The following is a 23,543-nucleotide window of genomic DNA, read 5'->3' as shown; positions in this document are numbered from 1 at the left end:
GCTGTACCCCCTGCCTCCCCATTACTCTTTAATTACATTCACTTGGATTGTCTTAAAGAAGTCCTTCCTTTTCTTATTGAATATTCCTTTCCAACATTTGCATAAAATTATCATACTCTCTATCTAGCAAAAATATGTATTCGGGGAAAATCTGCCCTCTCAAACCAGGCAATGGTCCAGTGAGACACAGGTGAGCCAGAGAAAACAGGTTTTTCTAAAGTTCAAGTAACATTGCACAATAAACCCTGGGAATACTTTAGCGTGTTTATTTGAGACAGGGGACTTTTAATGGAGAAAATTCTTTGTGCTGATTTCACTAGACTGTACTCTTTTAATCTTTATTTATAAGACAGTGTCTCCATTAGTCCCAGGCTGGAGCAAGGTGTCTGGGCAGTGAGCAGGAAATTTATTCTGGACCCAGATAGGAGACAGAGCATGGACAGAACAAATGTCCAAATAGAGACACAGAGACCCTATGGGTCTGTTCCTCGACCTCTCCAAAAACTGAGACCTCAAACAGCAGCAACCTGCAAGAAAAGGAAAAGGGAATGACCCTGGTGGAAACTACAAATGCAGGCTGATCTATACACACAGGACAAGCTCAAGGAAAGCAGCTGTCCACAGGTAGCCCCTGTCAAAGGCGAAAAAAGCTACAGAAATGAGATGCTGCCATAATCCCAGCAGTCTTTACAAAGCAAACATAATTTAATGCAGCAATACAAAGAACTCTGGCCTCGGTGAAAATGAGCACACATCTAAGAAGGAAAGCAAATAGTTCCCACTTCTAAAAAAGAACAAAAGTAAAGCACTCGCTGAAAGAAGTGACCTGAGCAATCCTGAATTCTTAAAACACCCAGATGATGCTTAGAGCAAACAGTTAACTCGGCGTGCCAGAGCTGATCTCCAGCAGCAGCTGCAGGAGGGACTCTTGCTGTTACTTCCAGATCTCCAGCTTGGGTGGTGAGACTGTTGTATGACACTGGAAAACTTGCAGCACATCTCTGCTGTCCAGTGCTGCACCCAATATAAGCTGATTTGCCAGCAAAGACTATTTCCTCTCAAAAACCACATGATTATATAAACCAGGATGGATCTAAGGGGAGAACAAAAAGATGTCCAACACCTTAGACTCTTCACTTTGCAGTTTCTCCAGTCCCATTAGAGCTGACACTTCATGCTCCACCACTGACCAAAACGGTGTTCTGATGAAGTTGTGCAAAAGAAGATTTTTCGAAGCAAGATATGAACAATACAAAAGAAAAAAATAAAAAATTTTTAAAAATAAAGATATTATTTCAATCTAAACCCAAGTATTTCTTCCATCTAAAAACAGGTTTGTTTTCTTTTTAGAATTTTCTAGTAATCAAATTCAGTCATTCAACACACACAAAAAAATCATGTTCTTTACCAGACATGAATAACAAAAGTGATGAAAATTTGGATCGAAACATACATCTGCAGAGATGCTTTATGTATTCACGAGCCACAACGTATCAATTTGAAAAGTAAAATAAACTATAAAATCCCAGTCCCAAAGGCTTGACCCTTCTCAGAAGAGGTGACAGACCCTGCAGTTTAAACCTCCATTCTGAGTCAGTCTGAAATTATTTGAATACAGTTTTCCACTGCCCAGTAGTGTGTCCTCACTGTTTGCCCAATGAGGCTCTTCTGGGGGAGATGCTGCCATTTTCTCCTCCACATCACCTTTGTGAATAGTACTCAAAGGCTTTTGTAAGTCTACATGAAAACACCAAGATGTCAGTCTTCATTTACAACAATAAAACTTCCAAAATAAATCCTCCATATCTGGTCAAAGTTAATCAATATTTTCATTGATCCTGAACTATGTTTTTTCACAGAGTCATTTGTTCTTCCCACCATATTTCTGAGGCTTGGGCATTATCATCTGGAAAGGGAAGGACACAGGCCTCATATTTAATGATCCATGTCATTTTCCCCACAAACAGACTTTGTGGACAAAGTTGGCCAGAATCTAATTAAAAATTCCTGCCTCCTTCTGTTTGAGACTCCTGTCCCTCCCCTTACAGTTGTGCAGTGCTACTTTGCATCATTAAACAGCCTAACCCCATTCCACCACATGAGCGGCTGAACGTTACTCATAGTGAAATGTTGCCTCTATGTTAATTTTGCAAAGTGCTTAGGATCCTTCTGGAAGGAAGGAACAATAGAAATGTAAGTCATTACTATGTATGGGAACTGAAGAAATAAACCTAAGGGAAACAAGCACCAGAAGCTGCCACAGAAAATGCAGACCACTTTGAAAGCTTAAAGGGGAAGAAGAAAGCAGCTGTCAAACAGCCTTTCAGGCTTGGCAGGGTGGGAGACATTGCAGCATGCAGCTAGCCCAGCAGTAGGAAATTAAATAAGACTGTCAAACTGCTGACTCAGCAGGAGACAGCACAACTCCCTGCACATTTTAGAATTAAACCCAGGTTAGTCAATGCCAGGCCCTTTCACAAGGAACAAAGGCCAAGGGATGGTTTCTGGACAGAAACTCAGACACCACTGCAAAGGCAAGGAAAGAGTCAGAGCCGGGATCTAACGTTACCAAAGGTGGTCTGAAAAAATTATAGACTCGAGGAAAACAGTTCAGGCATGGGGAAATCAAACGATGCTGAACATACTGTGTGCTCAAATCGATGACACTGAGCCATGCCAGAGCTCATGAGCAGTGAGAGTAACTCAAGCACAGAGTAGCTCCAGTGATAATCACAGCTTTAACACCGAAATACCTCTGAAAAACAGCAGAGACATTTACACACAACAGTGCAGAGAAGACTGTCCCAGTCCAGTAAAAAATGCCATCAAGATGCAGTTCAGCATCAAGCCAAGTCAACCACATACAATCAGGGTTCAAATACAAAACAAGGAGCATGTGAAAACACTGTAGGCCAGATCCCACACCAGAAGAGAGAAGCAAACCAAGCCAAAGGAACAACAAACAAGCTATTTCTTACTGAAAAATGCCTGAGCCATTTCATATTAGGAAATATTATTACAAATTCATTCAAAAGCAAATGTGGCCAGAGATTTCTACTGCAGGAAAAACGAACTGCCGAAATCTTACCAAAAACAAATAGAGAAGAGGAGGAAGAGGAAGAGAAAGAAAAATGCAAAAGAAAGGAAAACACAGGGTCCTATGAATAAGCAGCAATTCCCTTCTCTGAAGCTCCACGGAAGGAAAACAGAGCCTGCAGTTAATAACATTCAGATAATGTAAAAATAGAAAAGGCAAAGGATTCACAGGCCAAGCCAAGATGTCGTTGACATGAGACAGTTTCAAGCAAATGCAACTGAACAGATGAAAACACACCCTCGGGCACTGGGGGCACGTTCACTCACTGTGAGTCTGCTTCAGCTGGAGCTCTGCTAGTTCTTTCTCCAGAATCAGTTTGGCTGGCTGCTAGCTTTCTGTGCCCTCATCTCTTCGTGCATTTCAAATCTTAAAGCTGCCTAAATTCCCATGCTTTCTTCAGCTGCCTTTTCACGGCACAGTCTGGCCACTAAAAGCAGCAGCAAATAAACTTCCTCTTCCAATGGCATTTGTGTGGTTCCTCACAGCTACAGACTCCCTGATCTCCAGTAGATGACTGGGCACAAAGCAAGTGAAAGTGGCTATGGTTTGTATCTATCCAGTACTGAAGGATACATAACCTGTTCACATCATTCCTGAGTGGAGTACCAATGAAGTAATTACTGTTGGGCTGATAAATAGCCACTGAATCACAGAATCTTAGAAGATCCTCATTTGGAAGGACCTACGAGGATCACTGAAGTCCAGCTTCTGGCCCTGGACAGGGCCATCCCAAGAATCACACCCTGTGCCTGAGAGCATTGTGCAAACACTTCTTGAGCTCTGTCAGGCTTGATGCTGTGACCACTTCCCTGGGGAGCCTGTTCCAGTGCCCAAACACCCACTGGGTAGAGAACCTCTTCCTAACATACAGCCTAAACCTCCCCTGGCACAGCTCCATGCCATTTCCTGACATCCTGTCTCTGGTCAGAGAGAAAAGAGATCAGTGTCTGCCCAGCCACTTCCCCTTGTGAGGAAGGGCTGGACTTGATGATCCTTGTGGGTCCCTTCCAGCTCAGTGTTCTGTGATCCCATGGATTCTGTCAGACTGCTATGAGGTCTCTGCTCAGTCTTCTCTTCTCCAGGCTGAACAAGCTGAGTGACCTCAGCCACTTCAGTCAGTTCATTTGTACATGGAATTTGGGGAAAAAGCCAGTCTTGTGTTCAGATTGAAATTAGGGACAAAATCGAACCACCCTTCCTTGTCTGGGAGTTTTTTTTGGGGTTTTTTGAGGATGTTATGAACTGATCAAGTAGTAGATCAACTGGTAGATGGATCCTTGATAGAGTGCTGTGATAGGAATATGTAATTACTGTACCCAAACCCGAAAGCTCATCTTCCCATAGCAAATCAGATATCTCCTGCACTATGATATAGATGTTTATTCTCAACATGCTGAGATGAAACATTCCCACAATCAATGAAATGCTCATGATTAAAGGAACACAAATACACAGCAGCATCTGACATGCCATGGAAATCTCCAAGCTGCTGGCAAGCAGGACAGGTTTCAACCAGAATCAATGTGGTTCTGGCACTAGCACATCAGCCCTGTACTGGGAATTTGTGCTGCATTGCAAGACATGGCCTCACCACAGGTTTTTTAGTTCTCTGTAAAGTTAGGATTATCCCCTCAGATATTAAGAAGACTGGAAATTTTCCAGCAGCATTGGGTATTTTTGAGCTGTTGCACCTTCTCAGCTCTCCCAGACCTTTTCCCTGTCTGCCCTTTACACTCTCAATGAGGCTCCCACAAGTCTGCACAAAGCCAGTTATGATTCTCTGCTGCCTATCAAAGCCTTCACAGGAGTTAGGCAGTTGGTGTGTAAAGCCTGCTGCCTACCATGCTGACTAATGTTGTCTGATTGTTCCCTTGTACTCCCCCGTTGGTCCATCTGTACCCATCTGCTACCTTTTGTCTTGTAATTAAAGTGCAACCACTTTGGGGCAGGAGCCCCCTCTTTTGCTGGTGTTCACTGAGCTCCCTGCAGAGCAGAGTCCCAGGTCCATAGCCAGGAGCTGGGGACAGCAATGATGATGTGCAAGGGGTGACTGCACATACACGTGGCAAAGGGCTGCAGTGGCACCTCTCTGTGTGGATCAGCAAGTCAGCTGAGAGAAAGCTCCAGACAAGGGTTCTCATCCAGAATACAACAGAGGTGAGGCAGTCTTGTTTGTGGCTGGATGTTGTTACCACATTAATACACTGAGCACAACCCTCTGGGATCCCCTGTCCAAGGAGTTAGGTTGGCAACCCCAGTAAAGGTCAGATGGCTGCTCTCACCCTCATCAGCCAAGCCAGCACAGAAGTGGTAGGAGGCATTCTAACTACAGCCTGGGCTTAATAAAGATCTCCAGATATTCCAATATCTGATTTGCATAAGAGGACAAGGTCTCTCCAAGAAGCTGTCATTGTTTCAATGTAAGAATTCCCTCCAGTAGCAAGGGAGTAGGGTCTGGTGGAGAAGAGCCAGAATATTTTTCTGCAGGCTCATGAATCATACAAATGCACTCCAAAATTCAAGCAAAGTCAGGAACTGCTTCAGCAAGAGGCAAAGGGAGCAGACAGCTTCTGATGACATAATATACAGTGGTTAGGAAGAGACATCCAATATGCTCTCTTTGGTCACAGCTAGACTAGCTTATTATTGCAGAATTCAGTAATCCAGCAAAGACAGTTTGACCAGCATGTCAGCAAGATTTACATAGAAGGCTTCTTCAGAAAGATTGTTCTGTTTATCCTCTGATAAGAAAGGCTTTGTGTGGCACTTGAACCTGTCCTTCTCCTTAGGAGTCAGTGTAAGATTAGCATGGCCATAATTAGCCACAAATACATGCAGTTAGATCCTGGAACTGTGAGAAGTCAGGCCAAATCCTGGCAGTGGGTGCAGCATAGGTGCACAAATAAAGCCATCTGGTTGTCTGATTGAATCAGGGTCATAAACAGACCCATCAGATGTGACCTAGATCAGGTATCTAAGGGACACTCACTTGGGAATGGGATATCCATAAAATATGTATTCTTTGATGCAAGTCTGCTGTCTAATGAGAAGTAAGGCATTCAGGAAATAATGGTCTCTTAAAGACATGTCCAGAAAGAACACTTTAAAAACAAGGGGGGAAATGCACATACAGACTCCCGTTCTAATTTCAGCCATATGTGCTTGAATCCAGAACAGTCCCTCTGCCCTAAGAGAAGCTATATTCTTCTAAAAACTGGTTCTGTGGGAACAGAATCAGTCACTTACTCTGAGTAGGTTTAAACAAACTTCTATGCCATTTCTCCCCAGGGACAATGAGTCATAAATCTCCATGTACACAGCAAAATTAGCAAAACAAGACTGATTGGCAAAAACAATACAATCTTGTCTCACTGTAAAAGGAGTTGATGGAATAAAAAAATAATTTCCTCCATGGACATATAGGCAAGATGCCAGAACTCCACACATAGAGCAGAACCTGACACAATGCAGCAACTTCTACCCCATGGAGGCAAGAATACATGTGCATACTTAAGTGTAAGTGATCAGAAAGGCTTGTCTAAGTGGGCACCAGACAACATGAGGAAGGAACTGTCTCAAAAAAATCTAGTCATCTTTCCAAAGGCAAGGGAGGGCCTTCAGAGAAGACTTGGATTTGTACAGCTGCAGCTTTTACCACACATTCTTGTCCCTCTCCTATTTTTAAAGGGCCTTCTTTAAGGAGGCATTTATTCTCTAAGAAAGTGAAATAAAAAAATAAAAAAATAAAAAAATCGAAGTCGTTCCTTCTGCTAAGCAATATAACAGATAGGATAACATGATTCATATTGATTCCTCACAGAGTGGTCAGTACCTCATGGACTGTTACTAAAAGCCAAGAATACAGATTGGTATTTTCAGTCCTCTTCCCCCTCTCCCCTGTTATTTCTGCCACTGGGACATTGAAGCACACAAAGAAATGACAGTGAATAGTTATTTTAATGCACAGTAAGGCTGGAGATCAGACCTGAAAGCTGCATCACCATCAAACACTACAGCCTCTTCAGCATCTCTGTGGTGTTCATCAGCTCCCCAAAGGTGCAGACTTCAGGAGGTGAGAGTGCTCCCTAAGAGCTTTTGTTCACAGCCATGCACAAAAGCCTTCACATGGCAACTGCCTGCTCATACCAAAGGCTCATGGTAGCAGTTTGAAGAAATTATGTCCTCACTGGGTCAGGCTTGAAGTTTCTGCTGATCAGCTTGTCCATAACCTGGGTTGTGCCTCCATAAAATAAGCTGCTTTTTGTGAGACGCTTCTCAGGTTTGCTTGCTCATCTAATCACAGGAATGTAGGCTGGCAGAGAACTACAAGAGATCACTTACTGCATCCACCAGCTCGGAGGCAGGACAAGATAGATTGAGATCCTGCACTGTTGGATATTTTTCTCTATGTCCTCCAGCAAATGAACCTCTACCAGCAAATGAGCCTCACCATGTCTCACCATGCCAATAATTAGACAGCTCCCTACATATCTAACTGAAATATTTCTGCTTGGAAACTTAGCAAAACAACTTCGTTCTCCCTACTGGGGCATGGAAAGTAGATGACCAGTACATCCTTTTTTCAACAATCATTTAGGTGTCCAAAATTTATCTTGCTATTTTTCCTCATTTTTTAGAAAAGGGAAATCTTCATTTTTCTCTTCTAAATCCTTCTTTCCTTTCTGTTACCTCCCTCCCATATCCCTTCCCAGGGGAATCCTTCCCAGGCATGGATAGGCATAATGGTGCTGTCTCAACCTGGAGACAGGGTCACAGAAGTTCACAAACTCAAGGCTGAGCACATCTCTGGAAAGTCCATGTGGCAGAGAGTAGTGGCACTATTTTCCACCCTATTGCAGCATTAGGAAGTCCTGGAAGCCTACAGTCACTGGGGCAGCTGACAGGATGGCACAGCAAATGGCCCCATTCCCAGGGAGCACTAATGTGTACAGTGGTGTAAGGGTACAGGATAGGGCTCACTTTGCAGGACATCTGGCCCCCACTCATCACTGTTTAGGCATGGCCCTTCATGGGGCATAGGAGTAGACATCCTTCACCACCTCCACCTCAATAATAAATACAACAGGGGCATCCAGGCACCCAAAACACACCTAGGCTGTCTGGCCAGTGAAGCAAAGAGCTTTACTAACCAGCTGATGAAAAGGTAGTGAGGAAAGGCATGCAGTGTTCTGCACCCAAGGAGCAGAGTACAAAGAACTGAATGAAAGTCAGCACATTTGCTTATCTTGATGAATCATCACTCCTGGTCAAGACAAGCAGGAGAGCTCGAGTTACTGCCCCTTGTAGAAAGTGGTTTCTCTTCTTGTTCTTTCATGATCGTCAACCCTCCAAGGCTTCAGTTTGTCTGAAGCACTCATGAGAAGATTTATCATCATCAGAGTCTGGGGGCAGCTGCAGCTCCTCTGGGAAATTAATTCCTGTTCTGAAATAACTGGTGAGGTTGTGAAGATATTTATTCCCAAACTGGGGGAAAAAAAAAAAAAATCAAAATTGCAAAAGATTTCACAGACCTGAAATCCTGATACAGTTCAGTCACTGTCTGGATCTTTGCTGCTCAGAAAATGGAAGACTTTACACCTATTTTAAAACATCTTTTTATATATCTCTACTCCATGAGACATACCCTCAAAATCAATTTGCCATCTTTCAAGAATCAAATGCACCAGGCTGTACAGAGCTGCAAACTGTGTTACTAAACCCAGAGGAGACTAACAGATGATCAGAAGACTAGAAAACATGACCTACCAAGGAGGACTGAACAAATTCTTGTTTAACCTACACCACACATGATTGGGAGACAACATAACAGAAGACTCCAAAGCCACATGGGGACAATAAACAATTCCCTATTTCCATTAGGGAGACATGAAGTATTCATGGGCTTAAATTGCCACCAGGGAAATCTAGGTTAGACATTAGAAAAACTTAGTAGAGTAAGGAGAAAGAAGCTGTAGAAGAGACTGACTTGGGATTTCTAGCATTTAAGGTCTCTCAGAACAGGTGAGACAAACATCTGTCAGGAATAATTCCAGTCTAGTTAAACCCTCTACTGGGGCACAGGGAGGCACTAGATGACCTCTTGGTGTTCCTTCCAGGCATAGCATCTGATTATGGATAAAAGTGTGTAGGTAAAGACTGAGCTACAGTGAATGCAAGTGGACCAAATTAGCATCTCCTACGTAACCTTTCATCTCATGTCTCCTACTGCCTGTTTGCCTAAAAGTTGCTAGGATGAAGCACCTTGCTATTTACATAAAATTAGTGGGAATTTGGATAATGTTCCAAAGCACTTATAAAGGTATTGGAAGAGGTATGTGCTAAAAATATATTAATAATTTATTGTGTTGTGGCATTGCCTGGGAGCTGTTTTTAAGGGCCAGCAGTTTGTGCTGCCTGACTCTCTGCAAACATGAAACAAAACTACAATCTTTGTTACAAAGATCTGTTTCACATTTATATTTTTATGTTTGTATTTCTGCTGAAGGGGAAAAAAAAAAAAAAAGAAAATGAACATGAGGTTCCAGGTATTAAAAGTTTTGATCTATGATGACTTCAGGCTCTTCCAGGAAGAACCTGCCCGCATAAAATTCAACCAGATCAGAGTTTGGTTATAATAATCTGATCCTCTCTGAGGAAGATGCCCACTTCAAGATAAAACTTTTGTGTCCAGGAAGCACTACATGTTTGTCTTATCACTAATACCATAGCTCATCATAGCCTCATTTTGGTCTGGCCCAGCTCCTATGAAATGTAGGATTGGTTTGGTTTAATGGATGCCAAGTAGCCCCCACAGACAGCAAGGCTCAAGCGTGTCACAGGTCTAATCCCAACACTCCTGATCACCAGGATCCCTTCTACTAATTTTCTGATTCATCTGAGAGACCACAAATACACTCTCAGAGACTGAACAACCCTTCTTACCACTGATGGAAGCCACCAAGCCTTCACTGAGGGTGCAACATGTGAACCATGTGACAGGCAAGATAAAAACAGGACTGTATTTGCTATGCCTCCCCAGAGGCTGCAAAGCATTCCAGCAACAGATTCCCACAGCCAGTCCTGCTAACAACCCCTAGGAGGATTCATACTGCTACCGCCTCATTTTCCTTCTCTGACGATGGAGTTTTCCCCTGTGAAAACAAATTTGGTGCCAGCTAGGAACAAATCCTCCTGGACTCTTCCTGCTAAGCTTTAATGAAGTTGAGTGATGGACCAAGCCTGATGTGAGGTCTCTACAGCCTGAGCTTTGCATGTCCACACCCTGTGCAGTACCTAGGCAGCCTGCCTTCAGCTGTGCCCAGGAGTTCTCCACACATGCTATGCCATGCCCTTTGTTTCCTCACACTCCTGGTCCTCTGAGACCTCTTCTGACTCTGCCAGAACACACAGCCTCATCTGCTCTGAATAGAGCCAAGACCATGAGGAAGACAGGTTCTCCTGGAAACCAGGCACAGGTTGGGGCCTTTCACCTTCTTCCCAAATCCCTGCACCTACTGGGACACCCTAGTGCCAGGCATGAATGTGATTGCTCTTCTGTCTCATTCACAAGTTGTTCCTACAGCTCTCTTCTGAATACTCTTCTCCTGACAGGTCCCCATTTCACTCTCATTTCCCCATTAATTTCTTCCTCACTTTCACCAAGCAGGTCACAAGCAGGCAAGGAGAGAAACTTTTCTATGCATGATGGGACAAAAGGGCATTTTTCTCGTTAGGGGTAGAAATGAGCCAAGGCACAGACTCTCATTCAACAGCCTAAAAAGGGTCCCAGTCTATTCTTCTTTACAGATTAGCCATCCTGGACATGACTGCAGGTATTGGCTTGCAGACTGAACACAGCTTTCACCCAGCTCAACTATGACTGCAGCCTCCAACAGCAAGCTCTAATTCCATCAGACCCAGACTGATCTCATAGCAGACCTTTTACTGCAGCAGCTCTCTTCCTTGTGTTGTTCTTCTTTGTGTCTCTCTGGATCCTTCCTCAGGCCTCCTCTACCTCCTCAGGGTCCTCTTCCTCCAAGATCCCCCAGGCCAGCCAACCCACCCCTTCTATCACACTTATATTTATCAGTCTCAGCTGTGACCCATTAAGAGCAAGGCTGTTCTTTGGTAATTAGTACAAGTGTTATGTGTCAGGGGTGAGATTGCCTGTAACCTCTTCTTCTACACCTGCACTAAGCCATACACACAACTGCATCCAGACCAACTTCAGCTTCATATGTACTGAGTGTTCTGATGAACTCTCTTTCCTTTGCTCTGACTTCTCACAATCATAACTTTTTTACATCTCATTTTCTTAGCCCTTAATTACCCCCTCTGCTTCAACTGAAACCCTTTGGGGGTTGCTTGTGTGCTTGTTCTGAGCCTGGACCACTGACATTGATGTGGGAGGGGAAATGAACCAAAACTTCCCACTAACTCAGAAACTCACACCAATTCCAAAATGGTGCTTTGGGTTACATGCAAATTATTCCAAAATACACAAATTTGGATCTTTGAACAACTCAATATGATCTCACATTCACATCCTACTTAATGCACCATCCCATTGTGAGGGACACTGACCAGATATATCAAGCCCAGTTAATACTGGTGTGGCTGTGCCTCAATCATAGTCACTTAGTGCACAGAACTTCAATGCCACCAAGCCATACAGAGAAATATTTTGTGTCTCAGCCATTGCAACTCATGGCACAGAGGAGGTATCTTCTCTGAAAGGCTGGAAAACTTATGTTCAGAGGTTACAGAAAGGAAGCTGCTGAATTTTTTATGCATGCTAATGGAAGACTGTAATGGCATCCTGCATGGAGAAGACAGCAGCCTGGGCATTGGAGATACCAGTGGTCCAGGATACAAGAAGCAGATTGCCAGCCCTTGATAAGAAGTACAGAAAGGTGGGGAGGATTATTTGCCTAGAGCCTTCCCCCTTCTTCCCTGACACAGTTAGAGAATTACCAAACATATCCTACCCTCTCCCACTTCCTCTCCTTGGTCAAAAGGATGATGACCAGCTTGGGATGCATCTGGTATCCGTCCTCACTGAATGACAAATTCCTGCCTTCAAAGGTGACATTGATCAGGTACCTGCAGGAGAGAGGAGAGAGCAAGGAGAACATTAATGCTTGGAAACCAAACCCAAAATGAGACCCTGCTTCTGCTCTTCAACTCACATCAGCACAGTGCAAACACTGGAAAATCTAAGAGGAAGGGAGTTAAAAAAACAATGGACAATTAGTGTAGAAACTGGGACAATCAGGAAAGGCAGGGCAATTGTCCCCATTTTGTGACTGGGACAGGGCAGTGATGTACTGTGCTAGCTCTCAATGAATTCCTGAAAGCACGTCTGAGAGTCACACACACGTATGCCCAGAGTCCCTGGTTTTCCTCTGCCTCAAAGGGCAGAGGGATCCACAGCAATCAGCTGTGTAAACACACTCCATAGCCTGCACTTCACTCACACTCCAAAGGGGATTTTCCATGCCTTTTGAGGACAGTGATGGGCGACAGTGGAGACAGCCTCCCCCAGCCAAATATCGAGGCAATGACTAGGGAAGCAGCACACCTGCAAGAAGCTCTATCCCTTTCAGAGCCAGCACACCTCACAGGGCCCAGACTGATCCTGTGAAGGAGCTTAGGAATAAGGATAAGGAAGTTGAAAGAGCCCAGTGAAAGTCCTTTTTCCTAGGCCCAGAGTTGAGCCTTACACCCAGTAAAATCAAACTAAAGGGCCATCAGCCCTGCAGCCAACATCAGTGGTTCTCTCTGTCTGGGAAGGCCCCATCACTTCTGCAGAGGGCACTCCCTGTTGGGGCATTTCATATCAGCTGTACAAATGGACAGTCCAGGTTTCAATCCCATTTATCCTAAAGCATCCTTACTCAGCTCTGGAAATAGGGAAGACTTTTAAGTGGACTGAGATTACAGCTACACTCATTTCAAGGCCTTGCTGCATTGTGAGAGCATGTTAAAAGGGTGTTGCTGTAAGTAAGAATCAGGTCTATTGTTTTCCTAACTGTCAGACCATCTAGAAATACACTGTAGGGAAGAGGAGGTAAATACACATTTCACAGTTCAGTGGTTTATATGGCATCACCGTGGCACTATGACAGTTTGCCCTGTTCATATATTTCACTTCAATTCACAATCCTGTTGCATGAAGTAGATTTTACCTTTGTAAATCTGCTCTGGCACCAGTAGCATCACATCACCATGAGAGGCAGAGGTGACCAAGCTGCCTGCAGGGCTAGCCCCTGGACTCTGCACTCCCCTACTTTGCACAGTTCTGCAAATTATACAAGCAACATTTCTATTACAGACATGAGAGGTTCTTCTGCTCTATTACACCATGACATCAGAAACCATTTCCTAATATTCAGCTTCAATTTGTCCCTTATGAACTCAATTTGAACCAATTTCAAGAAAATAAATAAGTGAAAAAAATCGGTTCTTTCAGTGGGTTCATGCTTTCCAGCTATCTGCACAAAGACACCTCCCTGCTAATCTAATGAAAGTATTGTATCAGGGAAACTTCTTCAAACAAATAAAAAAGCAGGTCATGATTTTAGTTTCTTCCTTTTCAAACTAATTCCATTAATCAACCAAACTCATCTACTAACTCCCCATTGCCAAGTGCAATCAGCAATTATGTTTATTTCTAAAGGAAATTCCACACTTGCTCCACATTGTGACCTTCAAGGGACATGTTCAACTTTGGAAATACAGCCATAAGGAGCCCAGCATGAAACATCTGCAACAGGACAATTTTCAAAGGCAGACTATTGGTTATTTTCCAAAAACCAAAGCCATTTGGAACCCAAACATTGAGCGAACCCCAAAACATCCTCTGCCTGGAAAATCTTAGCCACGCAATTGTTTGTAATGGCATAAAACATCCCATATCAGGACCACACATGCTCTCTTTCTGGCTTTTTTTTTTTCTCCCAGCTGTGTGAATTATTCTGGTACTGAGGAATGCCAGGCACAGACCATTGCCAGGTGTGTGCACCCTACAACACCTAGTTAAGGCTCTGGTGATGGGAGGGATCTTCTAGTGGACCAAGACTACAACTTCATGACTTCTCTGCACTGGCCACCAGAGTAAAGACAAAGAAAGGCTCTAAGAAGAAGATGAGGATGCTATTAGCCTGATGGGAGTTGCAGCTTTGTATGTCAGTAATGAGTAAGCAATGCCAATATCTAATTAAACAAACACCAATATTAAACCTTTCTCAGCCCTCTTTCTCCTCACACCCAAGAACGATTCCACTACAGGAATCTCCCTTGCACAGCCTGACAAAAAGAATTCACAGAAATCAGCAACAAATATGAGACAAGAGGGTGTCATTTATGCTCATTTTCACTGGAAAGATTAGAACCTCTAATAATAATAATCAAGGTGGAATCATCAACAACTCTGATCCTTGGAGCTGTCTTGAGATTTACACTTAGAGCAGCACTAAAATCCCTTGCTTCACACCTTAATGACTGAAATTAGCCTCCAAATTTGGCAATATAACTCTTCAGAGTGTTTTCTCTCCAACTCATTAGCAATATGTTTACAAAAGTTTTCAGGAGAAGCGCAGAACAAGTGGCATCCCCCCCAGCTTTCCCTGCTCTCCTGTACCTCTCCTACCACCTAACACAGGGATGCAGGGCAGCTCACAGGGAGCTGCAGGGCTTGCTGGGGTGCAATGTGACATGTGACAAAGCAGCAGGGCTTGAAGGACTCGCAGGCAGGCCGAGCCAGCAGCAAGCTGCCAGGCAGCCACAGTCCAGTGGCTCTGCCCTCCATCCTCACTGCAGGAGCCATCCCCTGGGCAGCACTGCTGCTGCCTGCTCTGGCCAGGGGGACTTGCCTCCTCCCTACAGCTTACACACACTCCAGTCCTAAGCAGCAAGCAGGGGGATGAGAGACTCCCTGACATGTCTGAAATGAGCCACCAGCTGTAACAGGGGCACAACATGGGGGCAAACAGGTTGTGCATGCAGGTGATGTAAACTGGGAGGAAACTGTGCCTTTAAAAATCTTAATCCCCTCATGTTTGGAACTCCAAGATGGAGATAGTTGGAGAAAGAGAAAGGGGGCATGGTGGGGGCTGACACAGGCAATTTAATTCAATTTAATTTGCTAGAAGCACCTTTCAGCAGAAGATTTGGCCTATGTGCCAATTTCTGGAACTACTTGTTGAGAGCACAGAAGGGTTGAGCCCTTCGCCAGCCCAGTGGTGATGCAGGGGATGCAATGCTCAAACTCAGATGGCTGAGAGCAGAACAGACACAGTCTGTGGAAACAGGCTGACATTGAGTCCTGTGGTATGGACAAGCAGGCAGGAACAAAGGGACATGCCCTTGGGCAAAAAGCAAATTAGACCCAGGGGGACCACAGTCCCCATCCTGGGCTCTGAGGTAACATCACCCATCCTAGATGTAGGGCTGTCAGCCCTGCAAGTTAAAGCAGAGTGTTTTAAAGGCTGGTTGGCATAGCAAATAGAGCATTAAAACCATATCAGATGGCCAATTTAGGACCAGCAGAGAGATGATGGCATTTTAAATGGTTTCAGCCAGTGATGGAGAAAGCCTGGAGAGACAGATGTGGTGGGAGCAGGGGGCTTGAGGGAACACACAAAGAGTGCTAACCAAATTTTTTTTCTGCCCCAGAGACAGGTGTGAAGGAGATGCATTTGAAATCAGCACTAATCACTCCTACTTCTGCCTCCAGTGCCTTGCTCGGAATCAGCTCCTCCTAAGCCCGCTGACTGGAGGGACAAATTTGGACATTGCATCGGTTCACTCCGTCACATCCCTGCCTCACATGTGTGCAGCACACACACACACCCTCCCTGTGTCCTGTCAGTGCTTGTTATGCTTCAGTGAGACGAGCAGTGTGTCTGAAATGGCGTGATTATCCTTCCATCGATCGCTTCCCTGAATAAGACAGACCATATAAATAAAACAGCCTCTCCTCAGTCAGCACTGGGGAGTCATCTCCACAGCCCAGCACACAAGGGAAAAACAGGGTGTGGGTGGAGGGTGGGGAAAGAAAAGCTGTGGGATACCTTTTCCCTTTGCAGGGTAAAAGGCAGGTGGAAAGTGATACAGGATAAAGGGATGCAGACCACCATCATCCTGTCTGGAATCTCACTGTAATGGGAAACACTGAGGCCAATCATAGCAGCAGTGAGATGAAAGCAGTGAAAGGCCTTTACCCCACAGAATCTCCATGGTGAAATAGCCTTTCTTTTCCCCTCTAGAGACAGTGTCAAAAATTCACCAGTAGGAGGTACCAGGGAACCGCCCTACTTCATGCCCAGGAAGGAGCAAAAAACCAAAAACATGTTACTGCATTTTAGCAGAAGTGCCCTCAGCTCCAAAGCAAGTTCTCTCTCTCAACACCAGCAAGATCAACCCAGCCTGATGCAAACAACCAGGGCAGAGTACCTCAATGCAGCCCTGCAGCAGGGTGGGCTGTGAGGGCCCACCTGAACAAGGATGGACAGACAAAAGGACAGGTGGACTCAAAGGACAGGGAAAATGGAGCTAGGACCAGTATATTTATCTACAAATCGGAATTCTGACCTTCAAGGGGCAAGTGATTGATAAAAGACTTAACCAGCACTAACTATGCTTTTATTGTCTTCATCTGACTGAAATAGTGTTGATTTTTTCAATGAGAAAACTGCAACCGATCCCTTTTGCTTCTGACTTATTCCTCCATTCTTCAAACCCATGGAAAGTTTAAAATAATACAGATGTTATTTCCCTATACCATTGTTCCAAATTTCTGTGGCTGCCTCTGCCTCACAGCCCAGCCAACTCACACACAAGAGCCATCCAGACCCAGCTGTGCGTGCACGAGGTCTCTTGAGGTAAGACAGGCTCCACAGGATATCAAACCCAATTGTTCACCCCAAAAAGAGGCAAAAGCAGGCTCTGGCTGGGCCTTTGATCCAAATTTCACCATGGAATTTGTTCTGAAAATCCTGATGCTGGCTGAGCCTTTCAGAGGCTCTCCCTGCTCACTGCCCTGCGCTGTCAGTGGCTTATGGAGCTGTGAAAGGCAGGCACATCTGGCTGCATCTGTGTAACATCTGCCTGGTGTCAGGTACAATTTAGAGAGAAAGGATTCCATGCAGAGGGCATGAGTGCAGCTGATTTTATGTAACAAGAAGCTATTATGAAGAACACAACAAGTTAGGGAAAAAAATATAGAAACAGCCATTGACTAGGAAAATTAAATCTTAAGGGAATGGTATCTCACTCTTCTGCATTTGTTTCTCTTTCACTGTCAGTGGTACCACGGAGTATGGGGAGATGCACTGTAAGAAAGAAAGAGTAGAAAAGAGTGTTTCCAAATTCAAAATTGTACAGACATCCTGCACAGAAGATCTGCCCAGGCTACAGCCTAAATTACTTCTAGGAATCAATCTGACCAATGGTCTTCGAGAAATGCCCAGAGCTCAAGATTGTTTTTATTAAGTAAAAAGGTTTGGAGATCACCTAGATTAGGAAATATCCCTCAGGCTAAAAGATAACAGAGATGTAAGAGATTAATTTGGTTTGTCTCTGCTGTCCACACCTTTTCAGAAGACAAGAGGGCAGCTACTGGGCTGCAATAAAATCAGTGATGTTCATGTGACATCAATGGACTGATACTGGCTAACCCACTGGCTCCTCACCTCTAGGAAGACGAATTTTTTTGTTGTTCAATCCTGGACTCTGAAATAATCATTTCTGGTGGACAACAAATTTCTACTGAACTGTCCTTGCTGTTTCTCCAACATATTTAGCAAAGTTGCTTTGAAAACAATGTGTATATGTGCTGAGACTTCCAAGTGAAAGCTCCTATGTACAGTGGAAGGATGAATCTTCTCCATCAATCCCTCTCTTAGTCTTAAAAAAAAAATAAAATTGTTCTTCCACTTTGTTTCCCATTTCATATATTTATCTATTCATCTATTTATCTATTTCATCTATTTATGACCATGAATTTGTCATTTCAGAAAGACTCTGAGATGACAGTTCCTGGGGACTGAGGGTTTATCTATCCTTGGAGGATGCAGGGCAATGGCAGGGCTGTTCTCCTACATGCATTGCTTGATCCCAATGTGACAGGAACATTCCTAGAATGAGAAGCAAAGCTCCCTTTCCACAGTGCATGCAGCCCCCAGCCTCCCTCTGAGAATGGAAGGGGAAACTCATCATCACACCACAGGGTTTTCCTCACAGACAGGTATCCATCAGGAAGCAGACAGGGTGGGGGAGTTATTGTGCAGGATTACTGAATTACCCCTCAAAAGGGAACATGGGGTCAGCTCCAACCTGACAGTAATGACATCTAGGTGGAAGGCTGCTTGTCCAGCTGCTTCAGTGAGCTTCAGAGTTTTCACAATAAATTCTTCCTCCATGTACATAATGTCATCCAGGACCTGATCTCCCATTTGCTTTTCATCCTTTGCAGTCACTGCCTTTTGTACTAATGGGGAAAGAGGTTCAGGCCCAGTGGCATTTCACACTCCCTCTGCCAGGGTGCTGCTGACAGTACCAAAGCCAGACTGTATGTGACTTGTAGGATACACAAATATTCAATAGGGTGAGGCAACCTGTTCCTGAGAAAAAGAGCAGGATAAATCTTCATTTTGCCCTGTGTCCTATGCTGGTCACAGCAATATCTTGAAATTTCAACCAAAGACAATTTTTTGTCACAGACATCCTGGCTAACCCATTTTCACAAATGTCAGAGCCATGAAAAATTATCTGGCAAAACCACTTTTTAAACAGGATAAGAATGTAGCAACAACATTTTCTCATGAAGAAGTCAACATTTTTTTGGAAAGAAAAAGAAACATAAGATCTGAAAACTGCAGCAATTTTGGACAGAAGATGAAGCTTCTGGTACCACGATGCTCCCACAGAATCTGCTCTGTTGTGTCACACCTTACACCCTTTCTTCTGCGGACAAGAGTGCCAGTTAAAACACATCTATGATGTGCCACATGGAAAGAATTCTACAAGGAAAAGCATCATCTCAACAGCAGAAGGAATATCACTGAAGATTTAGTTCAAGTTTTGTGAAGGAGAAATAGGAATACAAAATTCCCATGCTCCTAATCACAAGAGACAGCATATAGGATTTCCATGTCAAAATATTCCCTTTTAAACTCAAAATACTTGATTTACAAATTTTGATTTCTTCTAAATTTATCTCTCTTTTTTTGTCTTCTTTTTTTTTTTTTTTTTTTTTTTTCTGGGAAAATGACACAGTCCTAAGTAGCTCAGGAATATACCTCCAAATCTTCTGGCCCCACTGGAAATAAAACAGAAATAAGGAAAAGTGTTCTAAAAGCATAGTCTGTTAAAGCTAGCAATATCTATAAATGTCATAGGAAATCAGTCTATTCTCAGAAAGGTTTTTTTAGCCAGAAAAGCTTTGATAAAAACAAATATACTTCTGAACTGACTCACCAAACCTTTAAGTAACAGAAAGTAGCTAATAGAAAATTAGCTTTAAGGTCAAAATTGTTACAGTCACTGGATAAAATAAAACTAAATGTTCAGTTCAAAATTGGATCAAACTGGAAAGCTTTACAGATTTATTCAATTCCTGCCAATTCCTTTTTTAAAGTATTATTTTTTTATTGCTACACCTTTACATCCTTCCTTATTCATTAGGTACAGATAACATATCACTTTTCTCCAAAGCAAAAATAGTTTCCAGGGTATTTCTTCCATATGAAAGGACTAAAAATCAGCTTATATGGGACAGTAAAAGCATGGAAAATTACATTTGTCAGAACAGCTGACAATGGGTCATAATTATGTCTCGGCACCAAGTAACAGGTCACTGATGAAAGCCATAGCACTAGAATAAGGCAAATACTGAAAGGTTAGATGTCCTTCAGATCTGCTAATCTGTCTTAAGGCATAGTCATACAATCACTGATAGGAGAAGGAGCCACAAAACAGAAGTCAAATGAGGCTCTTCAGTGATTTTTCACCCAGGATGATGTCTTTCAAGCTCTGTCAATTTGAAGAGCTGTAAAAAAATATTCCAGTTGAACTACTGTCCCTATGCAGTGAATTCAATCCCGCTGACAGCAGCCTTATTTTTCTTAATAATTTTTGTACATCCCCTTGAAATCTCTCACATGGCTGTGGACCACAGTTTAAAACCCTGGCCAAGCAGATGTGCATGTCCAGGACCTCTTTGGTCTTCTGGAGGTGGCTGGTATGCTGGTGAGGAGCAAACCACCAGGGCTTCTCACTATTTACCTGGGGCTCATTCCACTTTCTGTCCAGGGAGCCAAGGCCAGCAAACAGGTGAGCACGTCCATTTTCCTACAGAGCCTTCAGAACATTTTAGCTTGTGGAAAAACACTCAAATCTGCCAGAAAGGTCCATCTCACTGACAGAAGCCAGGCAAGGATAAACCAGTTGGAGACTGAAATTAAACCTTTCGTTATATTCTCAGAAAGAGAAAACTAGCTCAACTTTTTCGACCTAAGGAGAAGCCACTACTGATTTTGGGGTTATTCAAGTTTATCAGGTGTTGAAGGCATTCACGTGTTTGTAAGGGGCAGTTTGGCCAAGCTGGCACCCTATCACTTTCTTCCCTATAACATCTCCAAGGGGGAATCGATTCAACAAATGAACAAATATAATCACTCCTGTCTGTAATTGGGAAGGGAGGGTCTGGAGGTTGCTCTTCCTTTGCCAGAGGAGCCTCTCTCCCTCTGCTGCTGTTCCCTCTCCTTTCTCCCTCTTTCTCTCCCTCTGTGGGTTGATGTTTCCATGGAAACCTGTTCTTTAGTGCCGCTGAAATTACATTGCATTTAAAGCATTAACCCCTCCTTGGGCTGAGGAAAGTCTCAGAACTATTAGGGTTCTTTTTTTTTTTTTTTTTTTCATTTTCTCCCTTCCCTTTAAGCTTTCTTACGAATTTTTTTCCCCTGTAGCATTAGGAAAACCTTTTTCTTTCTAAGAAGGCCTCCCAGCTATCATTTGCTTGACAAGGGTTACAGGATGCATCACCAGTTGGGTAGTGTCTAAATTAAGATTTCTTAACTCCTTTTTTTTTCTACATTAAACTCTTAACTCAATTTCTCTTCACACTACATGCAAAGAGGGAAAATGCTGCAGTAGCAGATAAAATGAAGAGTGAGATAGAAGCAAGACAGCCACAAGCTGGCACACGTGAAGGACACAGCTTTGGTTAATACCAGAGCTCAAGCCCTTGTAGTCATGCACTGATCAGCATCTTCTTCATTGCAAAGTGCCATAACCACAGACCTCACCACTCCTCCTCGAGCCTGCCTCCCCTTCCTCTTCACAGTCCTGTCTGTAATTAGTCATCCTTGTCCTCACTTGTAGTTAGCACTCCAACAACACTCGGTGCAATTAGTGGCCTCCTCACCACCAGCACCTTCCCTGTGTGGCTGCTTCTCCACCCCATCTCCATGTCTGCCATCCTTCCCTTTGGCTCTGTGCTGGCACCAGCACCCCCAACACAGCCATTGCTGCTACACTGCTGCCTTCACTGCTGCCAGCTCCACTGCCCAGCTGGGACTTTCTCTGCTCTGACTGGGACAAGGCTCTGAAAGTCAAGATGTCCCCCTTTGGGTCCTCCCTGGACCCCAGGTCCCATGACAAAAATTATCCTGCAAATTCTCAGCCTTTGCTTAAACCCATCCAAGTCACAGCAATAACACCTCTGTGCTCTCCTTCCACTGACATAATCCCTTTTTCAAACACTGGGAAAACATAAAAAAGAGATAAATACCAAGAAGTTCCTTCCAGTTTTCCACATGGGTTGCTACACTCAGGCATGCCTCCTTTCTGCCCCAAGGTCCCATGTCCTGACAGCTTGCAAACTGCTTCTGTTAATTCCACCTGTGTAGCTACAGAGTCCATATTCCCTTGCACCATCTATTTCAGGTTTCCCAACACACACTTCAAGCCTATCTCACCATTCTCAACTCTTGCCCCAAAAGCCAGGGTGTGAAGAATTCTGCTTTGAGCTGGGTGCATATGTAGTGCCATGAGGATGGATCAGTGTGGGAGGAGGATGCTATTCTGAAATGAATGATAAATATGGATAATAAACCCAACCTAAGTCTTTTATGCCTGTCTCTAGTGGGTTCCCAATATGGGAGATAGAAATATCATGGGTACATTTTGAACACGGCTGGGAACACTGCCAAAGTCCTACTCAGAGTTCACACATTTACATCATTTATATCATATCCGACTTGTGCCTTGTATTATTAACTTTGTAGAGTGTTTTGTGATGTAGTTTGTACCCCAGGCTCTGTTAAATCAACTTACATGCCTCTCTCTCTTCCTTTTGATTAAAGAGAGAGAGAGATCTGGGGCTACACAAGGTCTTGCTAAGCAAAGGAGGGTGACTGGTTTGCTGATATGATCAGTGCACTCCTACATTGCCATATAGTGCTCTGGAAAATCTTTTGGGGTCCAACTCTGAAGCCTGACAGGTGCAAAAAAATGGAAATATTTGCATTCTGGTCAATAATTCAACTCCTAGACCAGACTGGTAGTGATTGAATAATTTTTCCAATTTACACTGCTAAGTGTTCATAAGTCTCTGTGAAACTCAGAGTTGGGGTACACCTGATAGGTGCCCAACACACCACTACAACTTCTCTGGCTTCTTCCTCAGCAGTGTTGGAAAAGAGGTTGAAGATGGAAGTAGAAAAACAACCTGGGGATGGAACTGAAGAAATTATGTTTGTCTAGAACAGAGTAAAGGCATATTGCCAAGGAAAAAGGTAGAGTTCTGCTGACAGATCAGGCTTTTTGCAAGCATTGCTGAGAGATCAGGCTTTTTGCTTTCTGTGCAGCAGACCACATTCTGTGGCAGTGGGAAATCCATCACCTTCCAAGGATTAATCCAAAAGAAGAGGCTCTAAAGTGACCTAGCGCTATGACTTTATAGTTTTGTAAATCAATAGTTGTTCTAACAGTGTGAAAAGACTCAATGTTACACTCCATCCCCTACTCCACATGTCCAGGCCAGAGTCCATGACTATTATGGCATCTGGGGTGAGCAGCAAGTGACACAGACAGTGGGGAGAGGTAACCATGATGAGTAGATAAGGAGACTGCAGCAGGCCACCTGTATGAAGTCATTTATACAAAAATGAAACAGATCATGCATCCTCAGTGTTTTCTGGAGCAAGAAAAGAGCCAACTTAAGCCCATGTAGCTTCATCTCCAGTGAAATATATGTGCCATTTTATTCTAGAGTTACATTTGACCTTGAATTACTTCTCCACTTCTTCTCTGAGAAAAGGTCACTTTAAAGAAGCCTCAGGCATGATACTAACATTGCATCCAATAAAAGACTCTCAGGAGGTCTGAAATAAGTACAAGGTCCAAATTTGGGATATTATCTGAACCTTATTCCTTCTCCCTC

At 43.7% G+C, this 23,543-nt stretch overlaps 1 protein-coding gene across 1 annotated transcript in view; it reads right to left on the bottom strand.

Moving 5' to 3' along the window:
- GRIN2B (glutamate ionotropic receptor NMDA type subunit 2B) overlaps nucleotides 1-23,543 on the bottom strand; it is a 200,355-nt gene that overhangs the window by 64,065 nt on the left and 112,747 nt on the right. The window contains exon 4 of the mRNA XM_056516421.1: nucleotides 12,085-12,199. Coding sequence (XP_056372396.1) covers nucleotides 12,085-12,199 — 115 coding nt within the window. The remainder of the gene's footprint in view (nucleotides 1-12,084; nucleotides 12,200-23,543) is intronic.

Source organism: Oenanthe melanoleuca, chromosome 1A (genome assembly GCF_029582105.1).
Source record: "Oenanthe melanoleuca isolate GR-GAL-2019-014 chromosome 1A, OMel1.0, whole genome shotgun sequence".
Taxonomy (NCBI): Eukaryota; Metazoa; Chordata; class Aves; order Passeriformes; family Muscicapidae; genus Oenanthe; species Oenanthe melanoleuca.
This window is presented reverse-complemented; position numbering and strand designations above follow the sequence as displayed.